This window comes from Cyanistes caeruleus, chromosome 8 (genome assembly GCF_971803275.1).
Source record: "Cyanistes caeruleus chromosome 8, bCyaCae1.hap1.1, whole genome shotgun sequence".
NCBI lineage: Eukaryota > Metazoa > Chordata > Aves > Passeriformes > Paridae > Cyanistes > Cyanistes caeruleus.
This window is the reverse complement of record NC_141708.1, coordinates 26,052,608-26,077,758: the sequence shown is the minus strand read 5'-3', so window position 1 is coordinate 26,077,758 and position 25,151 is coordinate 26,052,608. Positions and strand designations below refer to the sequence as shown.

Sequence of the window (25,151 nt, the reverse complement as noted above, 5' to 3'; positions counted from 1 at the left end):
AAAAAGATCTACCTGCTTTATACTATTAAAAAGGAATACAGGGAAAACAGAACTTAATTTGTTTATTTTTTAACATATATCCTTTAGAACACATACAGTTTTGCTCATGCAACTGAACATTCATCCTCTCTTCCAGCAAGTACTGGAGCATTACAGAGTTTATGACAGATAAGAGCTTAAAAATGGTAACTAAGGCAAGGACCATCCTATTTATTGTCATTTTCTGGTTGCTGCTGCAAAACATTGAGTTTCAGAGGAAAGAGTCCAGGCTCCCAGGTCTTGAACTGTGCAAGGACTAGTGAACTTCGCCTTTTTATTTCTGGAATACTGGAAAAATACTAAGTTGTTGCACTATTGCTTATCCTGCCCATCAGCAAAACCACCTTTTGCAATTTGTAAAAATCCAAATGCACCAGTCACAGTGCATGACACAAGGTCACAGAGTCAATCTGGTTACCTGGACCAGGTATTCCCAGAGTCTAAGGCATACATAATTTTAGCACAATGAGGAGGCAGTGAGAATAGGCACAGTGAAAATACAGCATGCACCATCTTCTCCAGCGTTAACAGCGGCTCAGACTACAGAAAACACATTTCACATTGTAGTCATTGCAAGGAGATATATAAAGTTTAATAGGATCCCATTCTTGACTTTATTACTCAGCTCAATTAAATGCTATTTAATGATTCAGCACTTACAAGTTATTATATACCATTCATACTCCAATGACTTCAGTGAAGCTCCTGATTTTTCCAGAAAAGATGAGTAGTTATAAGGAAAAATACTAATTTTCTGTTTAAGCCTGAAGAGTGAATAAATTAAAAGTAGTGACTACATATAACAACCAAGTACACTGGTTTTCTGTAATTCACACATGGGGAGACTGAGATTGTCACATCAAAATTCTTTGCACCATTGATACTGGTTTAACTGGTAAACAGCCCAAGGATGAAGACTACTTCATGTTATGTCTGTATTTCCATCAAAACTGCAGTGGCTTGGCTGTTGCACTTTATTGGAGCATTTTATTTTCAGCTGTATCCACCACAAATGACTTTTATAGCATAAAAGATCATCATTCTGGATCATCAGAGTAGGTGGTGTAGGCAAGTTGCTGACACAGTTGTGTTTGTTCATGTGTTGCAGCAGGTTATTCCAATACTCACCTTTGTGTTTCATGCCTTAGCACACCTTAACTCTACCCATCCTCAGTGTAAGAAATGAGTTTAAAAGGCAACGCCTTGTCTGGGGCACTGGCTTGCAGCTCAGAACATCCACAGATGACTCTCAGGTAAGGATTTCACTCTGCAGCTGGGAGGACATGCACCAGGCCAGTCTCCACAGCAGCTCTCAGCTGCTGCCTGTTGCTCCAAAGTGTTCCATGTTTGCTGTCACAGATATTTGCCCTCAAAAACAAAACTTCCACCAGAAAAGTGAGCCGCTCAGTCCTGAAGTGCAGTTGGCCACTTAGGTAAAAAAAATGATTTAAAAGCTGTAGATACTTGTATCCACATTCTCTCTAATGCTAATGATACATCACTTAGTTTTTTCATTGTATAAAAGATGATTATTTTGTTAATTTGTTGCATTTTTTTTCTCACAGTCTCTCTTCCTCGCATACCCATTACCAACCACTGCTTCCCATTGACACAGAATTGTTAATACAGCTCGTGTATTTCCAGTTTGTAAGAGCATGGTGACAACTTCCCCTTACTTTTGTGCTGGAAAGGTGAATGAAATAGTGTGTGTCCTGGCTGGTGAGAAGCAGAGCAGGGGAGCTGCACCGTGCTCTCCTGACACCGCTCTGCTCCCGTACCAGGAGAGGGGAGCTCTGCACCCTCTCACACGGAACAAATGGTTTCTGTGCTACTGAAAGATTTCCCCCACAGAGCTGAGGAATCTAAATTCACAATCTGAAGCACAGACAGATTAAAAGACCTTGCCCAAAGCCTGTCCAGGAGATTGCATCAGAGATGGATATTGAATATTGAATCAAGACACAAGACCTTTTTTTTTTTTTTTTTTTTTGACTTGATATACTAGAAAGTATAAACCATTTCCTTATCACCAGAAGTTTCATAAAGCTGGACCACTGATGACAATGCTTCAATCCACAACTTTAAGGACACAGTATTCCTTGACACATACTTGGCTTTCATTTAATTCAGAAGGTGCTGCACATGAATACATCAGAACCATAAATTAATTGCTACATTTGCAACATTTTAAAACAGACGTGCCACATCAATATACCTGCCTTTGTCTCTGCTATCCATACAAAGAAACAGAGTAAATCAATATCAGCAGCAATATTAAAGTAACAGGTGTTGAAGTTTTTGAATGCACAATATTGAATATTGCACGGAACACAAACCTGACAACAGCCAGATAGGGAAGGGGGGTTTGAGACCATTTTAACACAAATTTCACTGTGGTACATAAACTGAATGCATAATTCTCGTGCCCAAAGTACTGTTTGTGAGAGCAGGCTCCAGCAGGAAGGAGATTTCAACAGGTAATGGAAAAGCAACAGACACTGTCTCTACCGGCACAGGAGCTTGTGGGGGAAAACAGCACCAACTGCTTCACAACAGGATACACAAATTCATGTTCCCTAAGAGGACAGCAAAAGGACTGGCTATGTATATACACTTCACTGATCCCTGAGTGTCTAGCAAAAACAAAAAAATAAAAGGAAATGACTACACTTATCTACCTGTCTTGGCAAATGTACACAAAAGCAGGTGTGTAGTTTCAGTGCACATTTCATCTGTCCCCTTGGACATATGACAGATGGTCCCACTGACATGAGCTTTTAGCTTTGTCTACCATGGAAGGAATTCAAGTTGCCCTGGTAATCCAAGTTACATGGTTTACATGGTTTTCAAACAAAATTTCTGGAAGGCAATGATGAAAATGGAATTTCTAAGGCAACTGAGGCCACAAATGCAATGGAAACATTAGAGTGTTCTGTGGATTATGTACAAACAAAGCTAAGTTCAGCACCATCTCTACATTGCTGTTTTCTCAAGCTAGAAAACACTCTGCACTAATTGCCATTATTTTCTACAGTACAGAAGTAAACTCATTGTAGGTGTTTTACAGGAGTGTTCTGAATTTGATGATCATATTTTCACCTGAAATCTCTGTGCACAGGGTGGGGATTTCTACTTTTCTACGTGTACAGCAGTGATTCCATGCATGCTTACATTTCCTAAGCAAATCTTCATGAAGACTAGAGGAGGATTTAAGAAGAACAAGCATTTCACTTTTGCATACGATTCCAGAACTTGCATTTTTCTAGCCCACAGGAAACAACTTCAAAAACCTCATTTTAGGCTGCTGTCATAATATTTTCAGGCTCGAGACACAAGATTTCATTAATTTTTATGCCATCAGGATCTGTTCCAATATTAAACAAAAAAATCTGAGAGCTACTCATATGAGTGGACTACTCTGAGCCGAGATTTCAGGGACTGGCTTTAGTTCATGACTTAAAGAGATGCATTTTAAAAAAAAAGAGGAAACTGAAAGTCTCAATATGAAATTAAAATAATTCAGCTTTTCCTCTTGGGTAACACTTTCCTGCTTCTACAGAAAGGTTCACTCAAAGCATCCCATATATATATACTCCTTATCCTTTTTTACCTATATGCTTGTCCTTCAACTTGTATGCCTCAAGACCGCTGCTCACAATTTAGGTTAAGCAGGAAAAGCAGGATATACACAGAGCTTTTCAAGTAACCATTTCCCAGCTTTGCTTGTCCACTAAGTCTGTGAAGACATTTGCATTGATTCCTCTGGCGCTTTTCAAGCCTCATACAAAGTGAAGTGAAACACAAAACCTCTGGACCTCGTGAACCGATTCTCTAGAGAGAACAGTGCTCTAGGTACGGCACAAATCCAAAAGCAGAAAATCCCTGAAGCTGCTGAGTATTCTCTCATTACTGCAGCCTACCATGCAGTTAATATTAATCACCATACTGGTTTCTTGTCAATTTATACTTAACTGATCAACAAAATCCCCATGCTGTCACTTAAAACTGATAGGTTATAAAGCTCTTACTTTTAAAATCTAAAAAAATCGAATACAACTTAACACAGGGAAAGGGCACATTAAAAGTAATTGTTTTGTAACTTCAATAGGAATTTGCATGCTTTTTATTGTAGTGTTTTCAGTCATATTTAATGGTTTGTGCAAGCTGTTCTTACACAAAGGACCACTAACTCTGTTAGGGATGGATCTCCTCAAGTCTGAAGATCACCAACTGAGAGGTGATCTGTTAAGCCTGTCATTCCATGAGGAATGGAACAGACACAGAGCTGCAGCTGAGCCAGCAGAACATCATCTTTTCCTTTCCAAAATTGTAAGAAGCAATTATTCACTCCTTTTTCACCTTTTTCCTACCCAGTTTAACTTTTCTCATAGAATGATGGATCTTTGATGCTTTTCTTAAAATTATTTCTCTGTTTTGAAAGAATTATCCTTAATAAGATGTTTCTTATTAAGCCTAGTTAAATTTAATATTGTAATTAACAACAAATTCTTAACAAAAGAAAAAAAAAATCTGATTTAAAATCTGCTTTCTTTTACATGAGAAAGTTAGTAACTCTACCCTAAAATCACATATAAAATACTATTCCTCAAGATGATATGGTCACATAACCTTTATGTTATGTTTCATTAAATACCAATGAAATACTAAAACATCATTATGTAGGTTTTAAGCTCTGTAGAAGTGGACAAGAGAAAAATTAAACCTTCATATAATTTCAAATGTAATCAGTAAGTATAAAAGGAACCAAATTAAACCCAGTGGTGGAGGTCATGGGAGTCTTCCCATTAACTTCTTTGGACTAAGGAACCAAGATAAATATGAGCAATTGAAAGGAAGAGAACTTAAAACTTACCCATGAATTCAATTCCTAAATGGTCTGCTATACTCATGAAAGCATGTAAAAGAAAAAAGAGAAAAGAGGCAGAAATGTTAGAAACAGAGTGAAATATAAATTAACCTTGATACAGCAGTGCTGCAGAGCAGTGTGGGGTCAGGGCCCACTGTGTGGGTACAGGTCCAAAACAAAGGCACAACCCTGCCCCAAAGGTGGGGATTTTGGGCACTCAGCTGTCACACGAAAGGAATGGACATGTATTTGGGGAAGGACAAGAATGCCTTTATATTTGACTTTATGTTCAAGCCAGCTACCTAAAGGGGTTTAATTTCCTGATACACCTCTCTCAACATGCTAACCACTGTTCCTAGTTAGACAAGGTTCTTCCTTTCATTTTCTCTTCTCGTTCTCTGAGATGAATGGAAGGCTTTTGCTGAGTTTGGCATCTCTCACCACAGCTCAGCAAGAAAGAGGAGCCACATTCCCAACTTGGCCATCAGACAGAAAAGATGCAATAATTTCAAGACATCTCAAAGTAAAGCAAAAATTTTAATGCTTTTAGAATATTGACTGAATTACCACATGGACTTCTAAACATTTCAGGGCCCTTTATATCCATGATGAATTAGAGTTCTCCAAGAACTACACAGCAAAGCTAAAAGATTTTCCAACATAACTCAACAGTTAGTTGAAACACTTCATTTTACTGCCAGCTCTGGTACCTGTGACGAGGTCATGGAATATTTGAGTTTCTGTTGAAAATGCTGGGAATTCTTCACCTTTTGCACCCTTTCAATCCACCCAGGAGAAGGCAGTGAGCATCAGCTTGCTCAGCTCACTTAGCATACAAATCTATGCTAAACTCAGTATTTTATTTTCATGCAGAGGGCACAATATGCACTTCAAAAGCAAAGAACACAAGATGATGGTATATTGTATAAATACCTTATTAGCATGGTGTTAGGGGAGGCACATTATGCACAAGTGACAAATGAATCCTCCCTTTTGAAAATACATAACTCAAAATCATACATATATAAGTGTTTTCCACATAATGATCTTCTAAGCTGTATTCTGACATTCCAATACAAATATCAGGTACAAACATCCCTTGTATGTTTGACAGAAATGTAAATTTTTATAAGAATGTAATTTTTATGAAAGGATGAGATCAGATATATCAAAAGTGCATCAAACATACTATATTTACAGAGATCTGTAGCTTTTTTCCCTGTCTAATTTTCTGCACCTGTGAAACCTGCAAATGTTATCTATGTGCAATTCACACCTTTGCATTCTTCTGTAAATCAGATCAAAATGCAGTTGAAAATTCCTTACTTAAAAAAACGACAGCAGAGGATCAAAGCACCATAATGTGTTCTCCAAGGAACTAAGGATATTGACACATGGAGGATCATGTAGCATCATCTTTTTAAGTCTATGTGGAACAGCTAGAAAAAAAAAAAAATCCTTCTTTCCTAACTTGGCTATACATCTTCTCTACATGTTTTCCATTTGCAGCCTGCAATTCTCCCTTTGAGTTGGCCAACAGGGTTAAAAACCACTTCCTCAAAAAGTGGATATAAAATATACCTTTCCTTTAAAAAATGGAAAAAAAAAGCATTTCAATTCATGCTCAAGAGGCTTACACATAAGTGAGAATCAAGGATATATGGAGCCTTCCTGGAAAACATGGAGAGGGTGGAAACATGTCAGGTGATTTATTTTAAATATCTCATGTGCCTGGAAACAACGTCAGCAACCAGCAAAAGATATATTGCTGACAAAGCTGATCTCCCCAGATTACGATAAAAGTATGTCCAGAGGGATAAACCTTTACAATAGAATATCCAAGCTGCCAATCATTAAGTGTAGTTCAACAAGCTCCTTGGGAACAGAAAACAAAGGAATGGTGACTCTGGCAGATGCAGCACGTGTTGGCACTGGCTATGACCATCACTGGGCTGGCCCTTGGTGAGCAAGCTCCAGCTCTGGAGATGGGTTTGTCCCCCATAAACAACAGCAAGGAACACTCCCAGCAGGTCCATGTGAGAGACACAGGGCAGCAGGAAATAACCAGCAGGGTTGTGGGGGGGATGTGAGCTGTGGTGGTGACCTGAGACTGAAGCAAACACTGAAATGTGAAGTCCTGACCCTGGCAATCCTCGGTGTGACAAAGGACTGCTGTACAGAAGTGGTGCATGACTGATGCACTGCCTGCAGAGCACTTCCCTGGACACAGCAAGTGCAGGGCCAAGTAATTCACCATCAAGAAATGGACTCTGGTAAAAAAATGCATGTGAGAGCTATAAATGTGCTGAAGCGTGGGCGCTGCTCCACAAGATGGGGTCATTAACCAAATAATGCGGCTCTATTTTACTTCTGTTATTGTGGTTTCTTCTTTCTGTCTGGTATTGCTGTGTTCTTGGAAACCAATATATTTCTCAGATAGGGAGATTATTCACTTTTATTTTTTATTTTATCAGTATCTCTCCATTTTCATGTCAATGTGGGAAAAATACTGTGCCTTATGGTCCTTGCACTATGGTAATGTGTTGCTAGTATTAAAGCCCTTTTAATTTATACTGTCTAAATACATACACACCTGTGAATACTCAATAAAGAGGAAAAGAGAAAATAAATTTGAAGTAACTAATGGATTAATTTATTAGTGCTTCACAAACTGCCTTGTGTCTGGATTGTGGTTTGCTGCAGCTTTTTTCTTAGTCATATTAACACTGTGAACAGAAATATAAACCCAACATGTAAATCTAACTGAAAAATCTTGGACATGAAAGTACCCATTTTAAACCTCTGCAGACATTTTAGTCTTTTCTAAGGACAAGCTGACTTTGTCATGAAGACAGCTTTAGGAAATCGGAGCAACAGCAAAATATTTTCCTCTGCAAATGAAATTTATCGTTTCCAATAAATTCATAAGAGTTGTTAAATTGTCCTTGGTAAATGATTGTCTTGAACACAAAATGCAACATGATAATATGCTGGGAGAGCTCAAGTGCTGTGAACAGATTATCTGTCTAGAGGGAACAGCACTGAGTTTAACTTTTAAGTATTGGACCAATAAAACTTGGTCTGAAATAAAGGAAAATCCATTTGTAAAGCAGCTAGTTAGAGTAATACCTAAAGATACAAACTGCTGTTCTCTTGTCCATTGTGCTTTTTGATGTTTGGCAGCACACAGTTATCAGCCTATTTGTATATCTAATGAAGTGAAAACCATAATTAGTTTTATATATATATATATATATATATATCTGAAATTATAGCGTTTCTTTAAAGCATATTAATTTTGGTGTTTCATTTTGCATGTGAGCACAGAGTAATTGAAGAAGGGATTTCTCTGCTCAGTTGGAAGTGTTCTGTCTTCTCTCCTCATGGGCCAACTGACCAAAGCTCCCAGTTTGATTGTTTCATTGTTTGTTTTTTTTTTAATATCAAAAAGGAAAAGCAACAACATGCAATAATGTGTTTTAAAAGTGTCAGTTATTAAAGAGCACAAAATCTGATTTTGCTGTTTGCTTTAGAGAAATTCTAGTAATTCGTTTCTGTAATTAATTTACACAAAAGTACTCTTCAGAATGTTTGGTGGGGTTGGAAAACTGATTAAGACTGTTCAGGGCAATCAGAGACATAAAATCAAAATAGTTCAACTACTGATTTTTGAAAATATCTTCACTGAAACACGACAGAAACTTCCCTCCCTGAGACATTTAAAAATGGATCAAACTAAATCCTGGAAATCATCTTGAATCAGCTAATTCCTGGACCTTCCTTTTACCCTCTCTGATAAAGAGGACTACTAAAATTTTTCCAGATTAAAGATTTCCCTGGCAGCAGGTAGGCTGTTCACTACACATTGTACACTAACTGGTGTAACAGTAAATACACAGAATATTTTGGTAAATTGTCTATGTCTAGACACAATAATGGAAATCACACAGCCACACTTCCCTTACAAGATACTTGGTCTGGTTTTGATGAAATATATAGAATATATAATATATATAATATATATAATTCTATATTATATAATACATAAATATATAATATTCTAAAATTATAGAAATTATAACAACTTGGAAAGAAAGAAGGCAATAAATCCATAGAAATAACTTCACAATCTGCTGTATTCTCAGTGTAAACAATGAGAGAACATTTACACTCCCAATTTCCATAGATACAGTTAATTTTACTTTAAACCAAATTGAAGTCCTCATTGTAAAGAAGTAAATATTGAAGACAAAATGTAAGGGTTAATTGCTTTATTCATTTATTTGTAAAGAAAAAAAAATACAAAGGAGGGAAAAAACTCTAGGCTTGCTGTATTTTTGTGGCTGTGGAAAGATTATAACACAGCCTAAGGACAGGATCCCCTCACCCACTATCAATTCCATAACAAAGGAAAACTTGAAAAACATCCATCAAAACCTCTTGTTGTATAAATTACACACAGTGCTGAATAATGGAATAAACAATTGATTTTCTTTTCCTTTGAATGACTAAAGCCTGTGGCTGTGATTTTCATTGCAAAAGTGGAAAGACTGTTTCTAGCTTCTGCAAATAAATAATAGCAATGCTCCCATCTTCAGGTTCAAGACAACTCAGAAATTTCAACTGTTTACCTCCCCTGCAGCATGCAGACTCAGAGGATTAAGCTTGTCTCTTTCCTATTCATTTTTAAGATCTCTTAAATTATCTCTGCAGCTAATAAACTAAATTACTTCTCTTTGAGGCACTAAGTTGGATATTAATTGAAAGCACTTAGTCTTACCAAGCAACATAAGCAATTTGTACTGATATTCACAATACTGTAAATAGGTACTGATTAATTTTTACTACTATAGCTATAAATTCAGTAGAAGAAATAAACATGTTTACTTCAAATCAGTGAGTAGTCTATAGATATTATCATTTTAGATATATTAAACACCTGCAGAATACATTTTAGAGTTTCAGGGCATTATTATTACAGGCCACATATTTAAGAGATTCAGGTCAAAATGTTTATCATCAGAAGTCAGACAAATGCAGCAGTTTTATATTTCTCTGAAAACCCATTGTTCTCAGCAATGAGATCAGAAAGCAGATATCAGTAGATATTAAATGCTGTTGTTATATGGAGACGTGTTTTTACTGATTTCCTTATCATTCATAGATCAACACAAGTGTTCAACACATACAAGGACTTGAATTCCTCCCAGAGTACCACCAAGTAAACAGGACCTCTGCACAAAACACTTTGTTTCAACTCAGACAACTGGGAGATGCTTTCTTACTTTATTTGCTAAAAACGTAATTCTGTTTCTCTGAAAAGCAGTAACTACATCAAATGTAAGTGAAGCTGCCAAATAGACCTCATAGCTGATGGTGACAAGGTTATTTATGAGGTTTGCTCTAAATATATGTTGGAAATGATAAACCTGCGTGATCACTGTCAGATCAGCCTCCCCTAGCACAACAAGTGTGCAGTAAATATTGCACATTACAGTCTGGTTACTTGATTACTGACATCAGCATAAGCTACTATAACCAATGAGTCTGATAAATACTCCCAGAAAAATCAAGGTTTCTCTGATATTATGTAGTTTTGACAGATCAGTGAACCTATGTCAGCATTGTAATTGCAAAAACTGCAGTTTTTCTTTTGTGTTCCTGTTCCTCACCAAAGCCTCTCAGCTCCTGTAAAGTTGCTTTCCCATCCCTGCCTTTCCTGGCTCCACACACCACACCCATGTTATATTCCCATCTAAAAGACCAACCCCACACACCAGTGGTTTTCTGACTGTGCTAAGGACTATGCAAAACCAAAACACTGATGCAGCTACCTGACCTACAATTTTGAACTCTTTTCCTGGCCTTCCACAGCAGATATGACAATGACTGCATTTGTCCCACAGTCTCAGCTGCATGGCAGCTGATTGCAGCACACCTGAGGAGCTGCTGGGAGAACTGGGCTGTGGAGAAATAGATTCTTCTGTCCATCTGTGCCATTTCATTAACACAAAGGCTCCTGCAGAGCCCAGGCTTGTCCTGTGTGCAATCCTGGTCCAGCCTCTCAATGCTGCTCCAGGTTGGCACAGTGGCATCACGCTGCCCCTGCAGATGGACCTGCCTTCACCTGCAGGAATGCTCATTAAATGCATTTATCTACGTTGAGCTTAGATGTTCTCGGTCATTAAGCACTTCCACTGAATTTCAGTAGCACTTGGCATGACTGGTGACTCAGAGTCCTTTGGAAATGCCAACCTCTACGCTGGCAAAACTGGTCCTTCCCCAGCTCTTGTGTGACAAGGTCTCATAAAGCTAAACAGGAGAGGGAAGTGGAATCATATTTACTGTCAAAACCCAAAAGTACATTCATTACCTTCCAAAACATGTGATCTGGAAAGTTTTTGGAACCATGTGCATGAATTAGATTATTTATCTTGTCAAAGGTGTAAAAGATTTCACTTGACTGCAGTATTCTGTGGGTGAAACAATCCTGTTCTGGTTAAATAAGTGACACAAAATGTCTCTTAAGGTGGGATAAGCCTATGAGTTTCTTAGAAATTACTATAGGGATTTTCTCACTATTATTTCCAAATGGGTGTTTGGTAATATGGGTCTGTAAAATATAACCAGCCTCACAAAAACATTAAATGAATTGCTAATAGCTCCCTCATCCTATGAATGTATGACATTTAATAAACATTTTTCACGCTAAATGTTACTTTATTCCTTCTACAGATCATTAAGCTGTCCTTCACTTGCCTACTACAAGAAAATGTTTCAGATGCAATCCTGTTTACTGCTCTCTAAAGGCACAGAAAATTTTGTAGGTTTTTGTCAATTTCTTAAAACGAATTACTTTCCTCAACTTCAGGATAAGGAATGTACATAATTTTGTGAAAAAAAACCCCACAGCTTTATTCCCTAATGTTTCAAGTAATTTAGTTCTACTGCAGTCAAAAAACAAACAGTCAGAAGCAGAGTGCAGGTATTTACACCAAAATTTTACAATATTATCTGAAGGTTTTAAAAGCTGTGCATTGTATATCTCCAATGATAAGAAAGTTTACACATTTATTGATATCCATACTTTGTTGCCTAGATAGTTTGACTGAGTTTTGCAGCAAAGAACTCAAGAAACTCAGAGATGTAGGACTCGGATCTATTAGAAAGATGCTGTTTTTTATCTGCGTTGATTTGGGAATCTGCTTTTCTTTAGGAATCCAATTTTGATAATAATGACTATATTTGCTGTACACTTTCTTATGTTGCTTCATTTTAAGCAACTTAGGATGAAGAAAGAGAATTAAACTTACTCCAGTTTCTCTGTGCATGTTTTTCACACATGGTGTAAGTGGCTGCATTACTGAGCCTCATTTACAGCATCTCTGTGCTAGTGGCTCAGGAGACAATACAAGAGCATAAATTTTTCATCATAATTTTATCAATTTTTTATCAAATTTGCTGTCTTGCTGGGAAGCACTTCTGTGTGTCAGGAGTCTCTCAACCCACCTTCCTGAACCACCAGAAGTTTAACACCAAGATGTCCAATGCTCTTCCAAATTTCACTGAGTCCTTTCTCTAGGAAACCAGGCATGGGAGTGCCTTTATGCCTCAGATCCAGCTGCAGATAAGCAATCCACAAGTGTGGGGTGCTTAAAAGGGTTTGATTTGAAAGTGGTCATCCTCAGCTGTGTAAATCTGCCCTATTAGGTGAGGAAGAGCAGCATCACTCCTTTCAATTTCACAGGGACACATACTTAAAAGCCCTAAAGACTACTGCAGTGAATTTTATCAGAAAACACAGCCTTTGTCTGACATCTCTTAAGATTCAAGGGAGGAAGTACAGAATGACAGTTCACAAAAATACTCCCATTACTGTGAAATTCTTCCATGCCTGCAAAATGTATAGCAGGGAACTGATGTGGTCCATCTCTCCTTTTTTCAGTGCTAAGCCCCTCTAATAATTTTATAACTCAACTATAACATAGTGGTTTCTTTTGAAAGGCTGCTGCACATTTGCTTGCCATCACAGTGTGCAGGCTGTGCACATACACAGCACAGCTTGCCCTGCATTTATGCTCTATGTGGTGTTAAACATTGCAGGGACAAAAGTTCAAGTATGTGTGTAAGTGCTGGAGAAACTACCTTTTTTTGGTTTATTTTTGTTAACTGGAAAATTTCTATCGAGACATTTTGTGATTCCATGGAAACATTTTATTTAAAGCTGGTGAGTAAACACAGACTCCCAAGGTGCCATATAGTGTTTTCAGATTCATAAAAAGGCTCCTTGAAGGACAGACCATTTCAGTACTCAAATTTGAGCGCTCTCTCAAGTCACCTACCAGATGCCTTTGCCAATCTCAGTCCTTTGAGGCTGGTGCACTGCATGAGCAGTCCTAATAGAAATATACTGGCAATTGTCAGCTTGTTTATGACATCAAACCCCAATCAGAAGATGGGAGCAGAAGAGCTCTGTTTTCCTCTAAGCTAAAATGCTTTCTTGACATCTGCAGATCATTTGTTCAAGCTAATCAATACAGAGGCAGGTCTGATGGGGAAGCACCGTGACTCGGACAAAGCTCTGCGGCTCACAGAGCGCTGTGTCGGAAATGCCAGGCTTCTGAAGTGAGACACTGAGATGAGTTATTTGTTGAGATGTGAAAGCTACAGAGCTGAGGTATCAAGGCACCAAGGAAATGTCTCTTAGCTGGAGCTGTAACAGTTCCAATGGTGCAGCTTCTGTTTGACCGTGGGTGCTGGCACACACGTCCTGACAGCATCAGACCAACGCGTGCTTCTGACCCCACAGAGAGTAAAAACAAATAATGCCCCATACCATGCAGTCATGCAAAAGTGGCTTTTTGCCATGCCTATCCTGCCTTGCTTATGGAAATATATTCTGCTTAGAAGTCATTGGCTAATAATCTAAACAACCAAGTAGCAGAGAAAATGAACGGCGAGAAATTATTTTCCTCAGAGTCTAAGCAACTTGTGTAATTTTAGATGCAAACCATGAATTTATGACTTCAGATATGCAGGAAACAATGGGAAAGTTACTTAAGTGCTGATATGTTTGAACACTGTTAAGGGTTCACATTCTTTACTACCATGAATACATTAGAACATTAACTACTATAAATACCCGTAACAAAGGTGGTCTGAAATCATTAATGTTGGGGATGAACAACATGACTCATCCATGAGAATTAAAGCAGACTTTAGGGCTGTGATAAAAAGAATCATTAGCAGCTATCAGCAGCAATAAAAAATAGCATATTGGAACAGAAGCATATGATGTGCACAGCACCCAGAGTCACCTACAGTGAGAGCAGCAACATGAAAGCTGCTCTTTGCCCTCACTTGTATATGGTGATGCACTGCAATTAATTGTTAGGAATAGGATGTGAGAATGGTGCTAAAGGGCCCCATCTATAGGAACACTAAACTCATGGAGTGTAGCTGCTCTCTCAGAGCCCTTCAAACAAACAAACTGGCCTGTGCACAGACCAGATGCAAACCAGAACCAGCAGGCTGGTGCCCTGTGCTGGTGCCTGCAGCACTGGCAGCAGCAGCCAGCCCTCAGGCCAGCTCTGCACTACTGCAGCACCCTGCAGCCAGAGCAGCATGGGACAGAACAGGGACAGAATTCATTCTACAGCCTTCATAAACACAAACCATTATTTAAATCTAGGCAAAGGGGCTTAGCTGAACATGCTACTCAAGACTTCACAGAAGACTGAAAGAGCTACTATGGCCTGTGAGATACCTCAGTAAAACCTGTGCTTCAGATGATCAAAGGGCACTTGTTTTCTTTCTTCTTGTTTCATCTCTATTTCACAAACTTTAAGGCGCCTCAAAGGATTTAATAGTTCCCAATAAATCTCAGAGAACATTCCCCCATCAAAGATCTTTTTACTTCCAGGTTTGAGACACTTTCTCTTACTCGGAATTAGATCTTAACAGTATTGTGGAATACAATATTTCCCTTATAAGACCTTTCTACTAGGGCATAAATTATTTTGACAAACAAAAACAGAGAAAAAGGAAGGTCTATATTCTTTTCCACTGCAACAAACTAGATGTGTCAGCAAGCAAATTAGTTTTGTAGGATAGGCTAGAAAATGGAACTAAAATAAAATAATGTTATAACTTGCTTAGATTTGTAGATTTTTTTTTTCCATGGTTTGTTTCAAATCTTTGCTCAGAGAAAAGTTGTGAGCTGAAGTCACAACTTTTAACTCCTCTTTGGGCTATCCAACTTTTATAAACCATCAGTGCGGAAAGAAGAGCTCTGCTTTTACATGATTGGGTCCAGCTCTGCACCTTCCCTCCATCACTGGTAGGGCCAGGGGTATGGAAATCACTTTTACATGAGAGGTAAATGAATTTTGAACCGAGGTATAAGAGGAAAACAAGTGAACACTACAACAGCTTCAACTTATAAAGTCTTTGGATAACATGCTGCCCACATGAAATAGGATTTTTCCCTTAAAATGTCCCACTGAGAAATGACACATGTATATGGTCACAAAGTAAGAATTATTGTATTTCACATGTAAATTCCAATAAAATCTCCAAAAACCGCTACAAGCTATTTCTAGCAGAAACACAGAATACTGTATTGAAAGGTCTTATCTTTTTAGCAAGTCAGAGAACCAAAGGTGTATGGGACCCAAAAAGAAGAAAATGCTTCCAAATTACAAGAGCAATACATAATGTATCAGCATTTCAGGAGGAAAACAAGAAATCTTGCTACCTATTTGTTCGATGCAACTGCATTGTGAATTAATTCATTTAGGAATACAGTTATGTTGATAATAAATGGGCTTGCATTTTATCTGCAAATATAGCCTGCTAAACTGAGGCAAAAACTGGCAAGTGACCATGACAAGACCATGGCTACTGTGCTGGAATCCTCCATGAAAAATTCTGGTTTTTTGCAGTGGCATTATTACAGAGGAAACAGTCATAAAGGTGTGAAACACTCTGTAATACACTCACAAAGCTCAATATATCTCAATATTCCTCAATAAGGGAAAAGAGACAACGACACACTTTTGCTGTGATTTATTCTTGAGGGTCAGAATTTCAGGTTGTGAATAAGGTCAGTAGGAAAATTAACCCAAAAGATGGTGAAAAGGTGGCCAAGTTTAGCAGCACCATTTTCCAGTCTCTGCTCCAAACCCCACTGAAGCAGAATTGCTGCTGACCTGAGATGAAAACTATGATTTCACAGCAAGCTTTGGGAAGCTGAGTGTGCTAAACTCAAAAAACGAGTATCATCACTTTTCTTTTTTTTTAAATTTATTTAATTTTGCCTGGGTATGGTTTCAAAATCAGGAAGTCCAGCTGTCACCCCTTTCTTCTCTAGGCACACTTCTATTTTACTGTGACACTGCTGGCAGTGCTGTGAAGGGGATGTAAAGGTGTTATAATCAGTAAGGAACACAAGTCCCCTGACAATGGCATGGAGATGCCAGGCAGCCTAAACTTGGTGTTCAGTGAATAGATTCCACCTGCATCAATCTAATCAAATTCATCACTCAAATTGCCTAGATATTTTTGCTTTGGAACATGGCTGGGTCAGAAAACAGCAGAAAACAGTGGTCTAGAACATTCTACTGATCCAAATCCTCTGTTTTCTAGAATATTTAAAGAAAGAGAAATATTGCTTTTCTGGGGAGTTGCAAGGCTCTAGCAAAGTATTATCTGAATTTTGTGGGACTCTGGCTGCAGATCTTCCCAGTCACTGTTGAAGTCATCACATTTACCAGAAGCAGTCCTTCCTTCAGCTGTACAGAATAACAATCTCATCCTGCTGCTTCCTCAGTCCATTAATTCAAATACTGTCTGAAATCTCTGTGAGACAAGGGACTGTATTGCTGCTTAAGCTGGCAACAGCAGCAGCAGAAACAGGTATTCACATTTCTGAGTAGCTTTATAAAGGATCAGAAAACACCTGGCATCAATGAAAAAGTACTTCCTACTTTGCTAGGAAGTAAAACCATTACCTCTACCTAGTACGCAGATAAAGTGTTTTTCTTCCCTCCAGATATGTTTGTGAGGGATTCAGTAGCTTGTAATATCAGAGAATACTGTCAGCAGCAGCAACACTTTCCTTTTCCCTCAAAGGAAAGCAGTTGTCCATTGCAAACTGCTGTCCCCTCCTTTATTCTGCAGCATATAACTAACTATGTGCACTATAACTATGTGCACTGCATATAAGTAACTTCCAAGAATATTTTAAGCTGAGAAACCACGTCTCTATTTTTCATTTGCCAAATACCCTTCCCATTGAGGATTAGAGATTTTCTTCCCTTAAATAAAACAGAAAAAATAGCTTAAAAAGTGACTAAAAAAACACTTGGGCACCCAAATACCTTCATTTTACAAATGTAAAGGTACTGAGATCTTTTACAATGTTGAAGTCGCTTTTGAATTGGAAACCAGTCATCTTAGATTCATACCTTTTAAGAGCTCTTGAAAATTTTATTTCTTTGGGGTAACATCTAGATTTTGGGGAGGAGTGATTCCTGCACCAAGGCTCACATTCCCTCGTTCAGCCAGACTGCAGCAGGAACACCTGCACGTAGCTACTGGCGCATGGAAGAACAGCCACGCATGAATTATCACAGCCTAAGAACACCTCGTGCTCTTGCAGCTGGTTCTTCCCTGACACTGCTGTTCCTGCTCCTGCCAGCCACTTCAGGTCAGCTCTCAGACATCTACATTTGCCCCAAAATATCCATTTTGCTGAGATATCTACTCCTGCTTTTGCCCAAAGAGCTGCATTAGCAGAAAGCTCGCAGGGCGCCAACAGCAGGAGTCTCTACTCTCATGGGGGAAATTTCTTTGGAGATCCAGCAACTGCAGAAGGCAAAAGCCAGCTCATCTGAGCTGCCTGTATGATCATATTATGCTGCCCAGCTGAGGTCTTAAACCCATCTTAAGCTCCAAGGTGCAGAACCTGATTTTTCTAACGTGTAAGAATTTTCCTTGGGTTTTCAGTCTAAATTCATACTGCATCAACTTAAACCCATTCAGTCTTGCACAAACACTATCTTTCAGCTTCAATCATTCTTATATTTCCTTTATATTTATCTGGTTGGCATATTTATAGACCCAATGACATCTCTGACATATTTCCCAGGTCATCATTCCATACGGCTGCAATTTCCTGACAGGCGTTGGAACATCTATCAATTACTGTACTGGATCAGCAATATTTCACTCAAAAAATGGCATTCAAATACTTTTAAAAAAAACTGATCACTGCTTCCACCACCACTTCCTACATTCCTATAAAATATGGCATCTTAAAAGAGCAAAAAATATATCATGTACCTATTTGGTGCTGCCAGAATCAGCAGACACAAAACAAAAACCTCCATCCATTAAGCAGCATCAAGGAGGTAACAAACTATGACTGGAGCCTTTGAGTCAGACTCCTCACGGGACAGGAGAACACAGGATCTGCCCTCAAAAGTGCAAGTTCACCCAAAGATGTCCAGCAAGGACTGTGCTGGCTGGCACAGCTGCTCGTCCCACTGCCAGTCCAGCTGTGAGCAAACTGTCACAAGGAAGCCAGAGATTTTCCTTAAATCCCTTTTGCCTGTGAAGGAAATTTCTGTCCCACTAACTAGATTTTATCTTGAATTATAAACCAGAGAGAATGTACTAAAGGAAATGTGTTCCTGTCATATTTGTGTGACAGCTTACAGATAAAGTAAATCAAAACAGTTTAAAATCTAACTCCTTTCTATAACCAAGCTCTGCACCGAGGAACAATTTTTATAATAAAAATATTCTGGTTTAAGAAAGGAATATAAAATTTAAGTTGGAGGTCTTAAGACTGCACTTCTAAAAGCAACTTCTAAAAAATCACGTTGTGATAATTACAGGTTATGTACACACACAGTCATACAAGAAATGCAGTCATATACTGTGCTTTTCTCTGTCTTTTGTGCAGGTGCTAAACACTACAGCACAGACATTATAACACAAATACTTTATTTCTAGTGCTGTTTAAATTGCTTGGACGACTTACAACAGAAATTTTGACATCTCAGTGACTTCTCTTTCCTGTTCAGTCTGCAGCAAGTTTAAATACATGCAGAGTTGGTAACATAGGACTTGGTAAATACTTGCCTAACAATGGTCAGAGTAGCTGAAGAAATGCTTGCTGAGGAATTAACACAAGTTGAGGCCTGCAACACGAACCTTCTTTCTAGAAGATAATCTCAGCCAGTGGTAGAGTCATATATGAATCTCTAATAAGTTCTGAAGACAGACAGATATGACAAATGCCATAAAAAAGGGCACACAGCCCTAGTCTGCCTGACTTGCAGTCAATGTCACTGTGATGGAGCCTGATTAGCTGCTCTGCAATTGCACATTTTCATTTTCTTACAGCCCATTAGGCTGCTTTTAACAAAATTAAACACACTGCAGGGCAAAATAACCAAGTAAACCAAAACAAAACACTTACACTGTTTATAAACATTTTCTTAAGAAATTGCCGTTTTGAGGATAAATGTTTCTCTCCTGAGCAAACTCGAGACATTCTTCCCAGTTTCTGCCTTTTGACATCCCCAGCACTGGGATGGGGGAGAGCAGGCTATTCCTATGAAATGCATTCACCAAAAATACATCACATCTAACTGAACACTACTAAATAAAACACATGAAACTACAAAGGAAAACTAATCATAACAATAATAATACAAATCAAACTGCACCATGATGGGTAAAATGGATTAGATTAATTAGCATCAATCTCAGCTGAGTTAATGTTACAGGATGCTACAGCTTTGTATCCCATTCACTGTTTTCTTAGGTTGTGTTAAATTCTGCTTTCTCTGCCCTTGGCCACTGAAGTCAGCCTGCTGTCTCTCTGTGCTCCCATTTATTTTTCTATCATTGGAACGTGGCTTCCCATTTTTTCACACATGCCAGCAGGAGAAAGCTGGCAGTGGCATTTTAAGTGTCTGCAAAAGTTTCAGTGTCAGGATGCTCTGCCCTGCCACGACCTCATCCTGCTTCAAAGGGGGAGCAGCAAGCACGTTCAACATGAGAATGGATGCCACACCTTGAGCCTGGCCTTGTCAGCCCCTGTCCCACTCTCACTGGGAATGCCAAGGAAGCAAAACCAGGAGAGACACAGCAGTGGGCAGCAGAAGGTGCTGGTAGCAGCAGATAAAGCACATCATTTGTGTGTGCTGGTCCTTCCCTTGAAGGGAGTGTTTAATGCAGCTGGAAAAGATGCTGTTTCTGATGGAAAAGGTAAAATCCTTGCAGCTGTTCTGGATTGCAGTCTACATTTAAATGGTGTATTTTAGTGCATTTTCATCTTAGAAAAATAGGTTGACTGCTTACACTTTTTTTCTCAAGTTATGCCATGAAGAAATATAATTTGCCTTTTAATAGAAATGTCAAGGACCCATTCCCTCCAATTTACTATATAGATTTTTAAATCCCATACAAAAAATGTTATAAGTTTAATTGGAAAAGACAGCATGACAGCATAATTTTATACAACTGGTTACAATTATTACAATAGCAGCTTCCACAGAGCTCTCAGTGATTTTTCAAGAGCATTTACAAGCATAAAGTGTGAGTTAGGGAAAAAAAATAGTAATTTGCTACAGCTGTGCAAAGTGTATTAAGGAAATCAATCAGCAGTGACACAGATATTTAGAAATGAGAGATGTTTTGCCCATTTGAGAGCACAGCTGTAAGATCTGGTGACATTAATAATTTTTTTTAAAATGGGCAGATTAAATAAAGCATTATATTTTAGCTCAGATATATGGCACATAAAAAAAAAGGCAGACAAACGGGTTAGAAAACTATTCTGGTTGTTTTTTTCACTTAAGTGGAGAGTGAGATCAATACAACAAGAGTATGAGCCTAGGAAAAAATGATGACAAAAGGCACCTCTCTGGCAGCCATAGTGAGTTGTGAACAACTTCCTTCTGTTCAGACAAGAGAATTTGTTCCTTCTTTTGTAACCATAACTGCATCAAAGATCTCCAAGTATTGCCAGCTTGTTTTCCTAACTGCTAATTTCACAGAATGTTCAGTTCTGGCTAAACCCTTGGGCCAAAACTAATGTTATTATATTCAACAGACAAAAAGCCTTTCTTTTAACAGATGATGCAGAATGGAAGACTAGAAAATCAAGCAAACTTATTTCCTAAAGAGCATGTTGAACAGGATACTAAAAGGACCTTTGACAGCATAAGGGCAATAAGAGAATAGAACACGTTACTTAATTAGACAATGATAAAAAAAGTTTATTAGGGAAGTTTAAGACACTCACAGAGAAGTTTATGGAAGACAGCAACCCAGTTCTTTTACTGAAGTGATTTTATGATGGTGAAAGTTCTGCAGATTGATTATGCTCTAGATTTATTCTTTATTTACATTTGAAGATATTCTCATGATCCAAAACACCCTCTTTGACCTTGAACTTCGTGCTTTTGTCATTAGATTTCTGACATACCCAAACCAGATCAGAATAATGCAATAAGGACAGGCTGTAAAGAAACTGGGCTGTGAATAATACATGTAAATTATGTTGGAAAGGGACCTGTGAGAGTTCCACCTGTGAGGGGGGAAGACGGACAAAATTGCTTTTCTTCTTTTGGGAGAGGGGTAGGCATACCAGTATTTATACAAGCAGGCAAATTAATTGGCTTTTGCTGAGCTCTGTGCTGCTGCAGCTAAACTGATTCCACAACCTGACCTACATAATTTCAAATCTGCTTGGGTATTTCCTCATTCAGCCACAGGACAGCACACCACACAGTGAACTGCAGAAATGATCCTGCAAAGTCATACAGCCCTACATGAAATAAATTTCTTGTGAACAAATTAAAACTTCATAAAATATCTTTGCAGCACAAAATTATTCAGAGAAATCAGAAATTGCTGGATTAAAACTCATATAATACAGTCAAAAAACTGGTATAGTAATTTAAAAGAACTGCCAATGGCAATTAGCAATAAGCATCTAAGTTATAGGACAATGCATATCCTAGTGCTTGGCAGCAACACTTATATTTATACACTGCCAGTCCTTGTTATTTCTGCTGTACTCATTTCTCAGTCTCCTAATTTTCCTGGTACACTCAAACTAGGAGAAGCCTGTAAGTTATCCTGCCACATGAAAGACACAAGTTTGTTTTACAGATGCCTACTCTGAAAATGCCAAAAAAGTAGTGACCACAATAGGTTTGATAGGAAAGAAGTCTCATGAAAGCAGAATTTCTAGATGGGCTTGGTTGAGCACTGGGCTCTGTCACATTTGCAGGATTTGCACTTAGAAACAGTCTCAATGCACATATGTAATTTGAGGACAGATTCCTGGAAAATCCTGTATAGTTTTGGGGGTCAAATGTTCCTCCACAACCCTGAGTAGATCTATAAAATCTTCCAGCAACAGTCCCTCCTCTTGTGCCAGCCAGGTGCTGGAAAGGGAATCAGATACAAACAGCTGCTATCTCACCAAGCAGTTTTCATCTCACCTTCCATCCATTACCAGCTTTCCAGTCCAGTGTTTGTTCTCAGATATCCTGTCCACTACCAAGATAACCAAACCAAGGCAAACACTAACAATAGCACTTGGGATTCAAAAGAGAGATAAAGACCTCCCAGCCCTAAAACTACCTATGAAAATGTACAGCAGCCATTAATTTATTTCTGGGTGCTTCAGAGGCATTAAGAAGTTAATTTTCATACAAATCAAGTACATTTAAAAAAGATTACTTAAGGCATATAGGATATATAATAATATAAATATTAATAAATATCGACAGGTGCCAGAAATCCTCTAATAATTTTGCACTTTCTCTTTACTTTTTCCTTTTGCTTGTGAGATTTTGCATTCTTACAGAGCAGACACATTACTTTACATTCAAATACTGGTGCAGCTTCTACTACCTAAGGCTTGAGAGATTTATGGAAAATAACACAAGTGCAAAATAAAAGAGTACATTTGGATGCATATCAAATGGAAGCTGCATCAGTCAATCAAACTGCTGGACAGCAGATTCCAGTCTACAGATAAACAAAATAAAATTCCTCAGTCAGACCAACTTCTTCAGAAAAATACATTACACATTTCCCAGTTTCTAGACATGGGTAATGCAGTACTTTTCTCCTTGACCACAGCATGCCACAGAATTTGTTTTCTAAGGCAACATGTGTTAAAGCAGAAAAGAACAGCCATTCTTCTGAATTTCCATCGATAAAAAAGTAGTAACTGTATCAGTCAGCTTGTGTAACAATAAAAACCAGATATGTATCAATGTCAGGATCTCAGCACATCCCACTCTGCACACAAAACATCCTCGGTTCATACACACAAGTCACTGTTGCAGGATGCACACACTGCTGCTTCCCAGTCACTTCACTTATTCTGACATCTAATTTTTACTGTGTAAATACCACACTCTGCCCAAATGAAAACCCCTCTGTATCTGCCTTTTTGTTGTGCACAAGACACCAAAATAAAGAACCAAAGCAGACCCACTCAAACCCGACAACTTAATGCAGTTGCTTTTTAGTCTTTATTAATCAAAACCACTGAAATAAAAACAATGGTATAGAGGAGAGCTTTGAATTGAATTCTCAATTGGAAATCTGTACCAAAAGCCAGCCTTGTCTGAACACAGCTCTCACTAACACCTCTGGCAGTAAATTGCATTTTGCGTTTCCCATGCACTGGGGAGGAGCAGATATAAATCTGGGCACCCTGTGGTCATCACCTCGGGATTAACATTCCAGGGCATTGATCAAGCTGCTGTGTCTATTCCAACTTTTCTTCCACTTCTAGCTTTCTATGGCCAGCAATTTGAGACACTCAGCACTCTCAGAGCATCCCAAAGTCCCTGCTCAGCAATGTGCCTGACCCCGGAGGCAGACCCCGAGCCCGAGGCAGCGATAGCAGGCAGGGCTCTGCAGACCTGAACACCAAGCTTGTTCACATCCATCACACTGAGAATCACTTTCCACCTGCTCCTCCTGGCCTCCCACCCCTGCTGCTCCACTGTCTCACACAATTAAACCCCCACAAAACTCATCTTCAGACGCAGGGTTTTTCTTGTATTCCCCGACCTGGCCTTGTGTTTTTTTGAGCCAACCATGTACTGCTGAAATATTTATCTACTCCTACCACATATAAGCTGCTTGTAAGGGATTTTGTGTAAAGAATAAAATAGGATGTGGTTAGGCAGTAATATTAATTTGTTCTCTGATCACATTTTTTTCCAGATTCTGTGCTCCTGAAGAATCTCTTAGCTAACACCTAGGACACAACTCCATTTACTACTTTTTAAACTTTCCTATGGCTCTTGGCAATAACATTTCCTTTGCTGCTGCTCTTTCCTCTGCTCAGACAGGCCATCTGCCATCCTGCTCTCCAAACTATTTGTCAGCTCCAAGCTCTGTAGGCACTGAAGGATATTATAGGTGTGAATTATGTTCATATTGTTCTTCCTGTATTTTGGGTTGAGGACAGTACTGTGTTGTAACGAGACACTGACTGTAGAGAAAAAGCAAAAGCCCACAGCAGTTAGGACAGAAGGTACGTGTTGTAAATTTTCAATGTGCATTTCCTATCCTGTAAAACAAACTTACTCAAATTCTCCCCTGGCAATCAACTTTAAATGGTTTTCAGCCCATGGAGATGTTAGGGAAAGGATTCCAAGCTATACACATTAGGTTTTCTCCCTAAAACTGACCAAATTTCCTTAAGCAAAACAGAAAAGCTTTTTCAGTGAAAAATGTGTAGATGATACTGAGGTTAACCAAACTGGAGAATCTCTGGAGTCATTTTAGTGGAGTAATTCTAAGGATTGAAGCTCTGACAGGCAACTTGTCAGCCAATGAAGGGTTGTTGAAAGTAATGCACACTGTAAATATGAGCTGGTCTTACTAAAAAATTTGGTTTATGTCAGCACATAAGAAGGAACATTTATATATAAAAGATCAAAATGGGAAGAACTCAGCCTGGTTGTTCCAAACCACTTGATTTAAGGTTATGACTGGAAGGCAGGGAAGATCAAACCTCTTTTAATACCTTTTTACTTTTAACCACTCTAAACATTTTTTATTTTAAGGTTTGAATAAGTGTCATGCTCATCTTAGTAAATCTCATTCTGACTAAAAGATTCAGGAATTTTCATTTTCATGACAAACTCAGCTGGGAAGCTAAAACATACAGGAGACTTCCAGGTCTTAT

At 38.5% G+C, this 25,151-nt stretch overlaps 1 protein-coding gene across 3 annotated transcripts in view; it reads right to left on the bottom strand.

Moving 5' to 3' along the window:
- NRG3 (neuregulin 3) overlaps positions 1–25,151 on the bottom strand; it is a 395,272-nt gene that overhangs the window by 59,732 nt on the left and 310,389 nt on the right. For all 3 annotated transcript variants that reach the window (XM_086899838.1, XM_086899837.1, XM_086899839.1), the window contains exon 4: positions 4,913–4,939. In XM_086899838.1, coding sequence (XP_086755964.1) covers positions 4,913–4,939 — 27 coding nt within the window. The remainder of the gene's footprint in view (positions 1–4,912; positions 4,940–25,151) is intronic.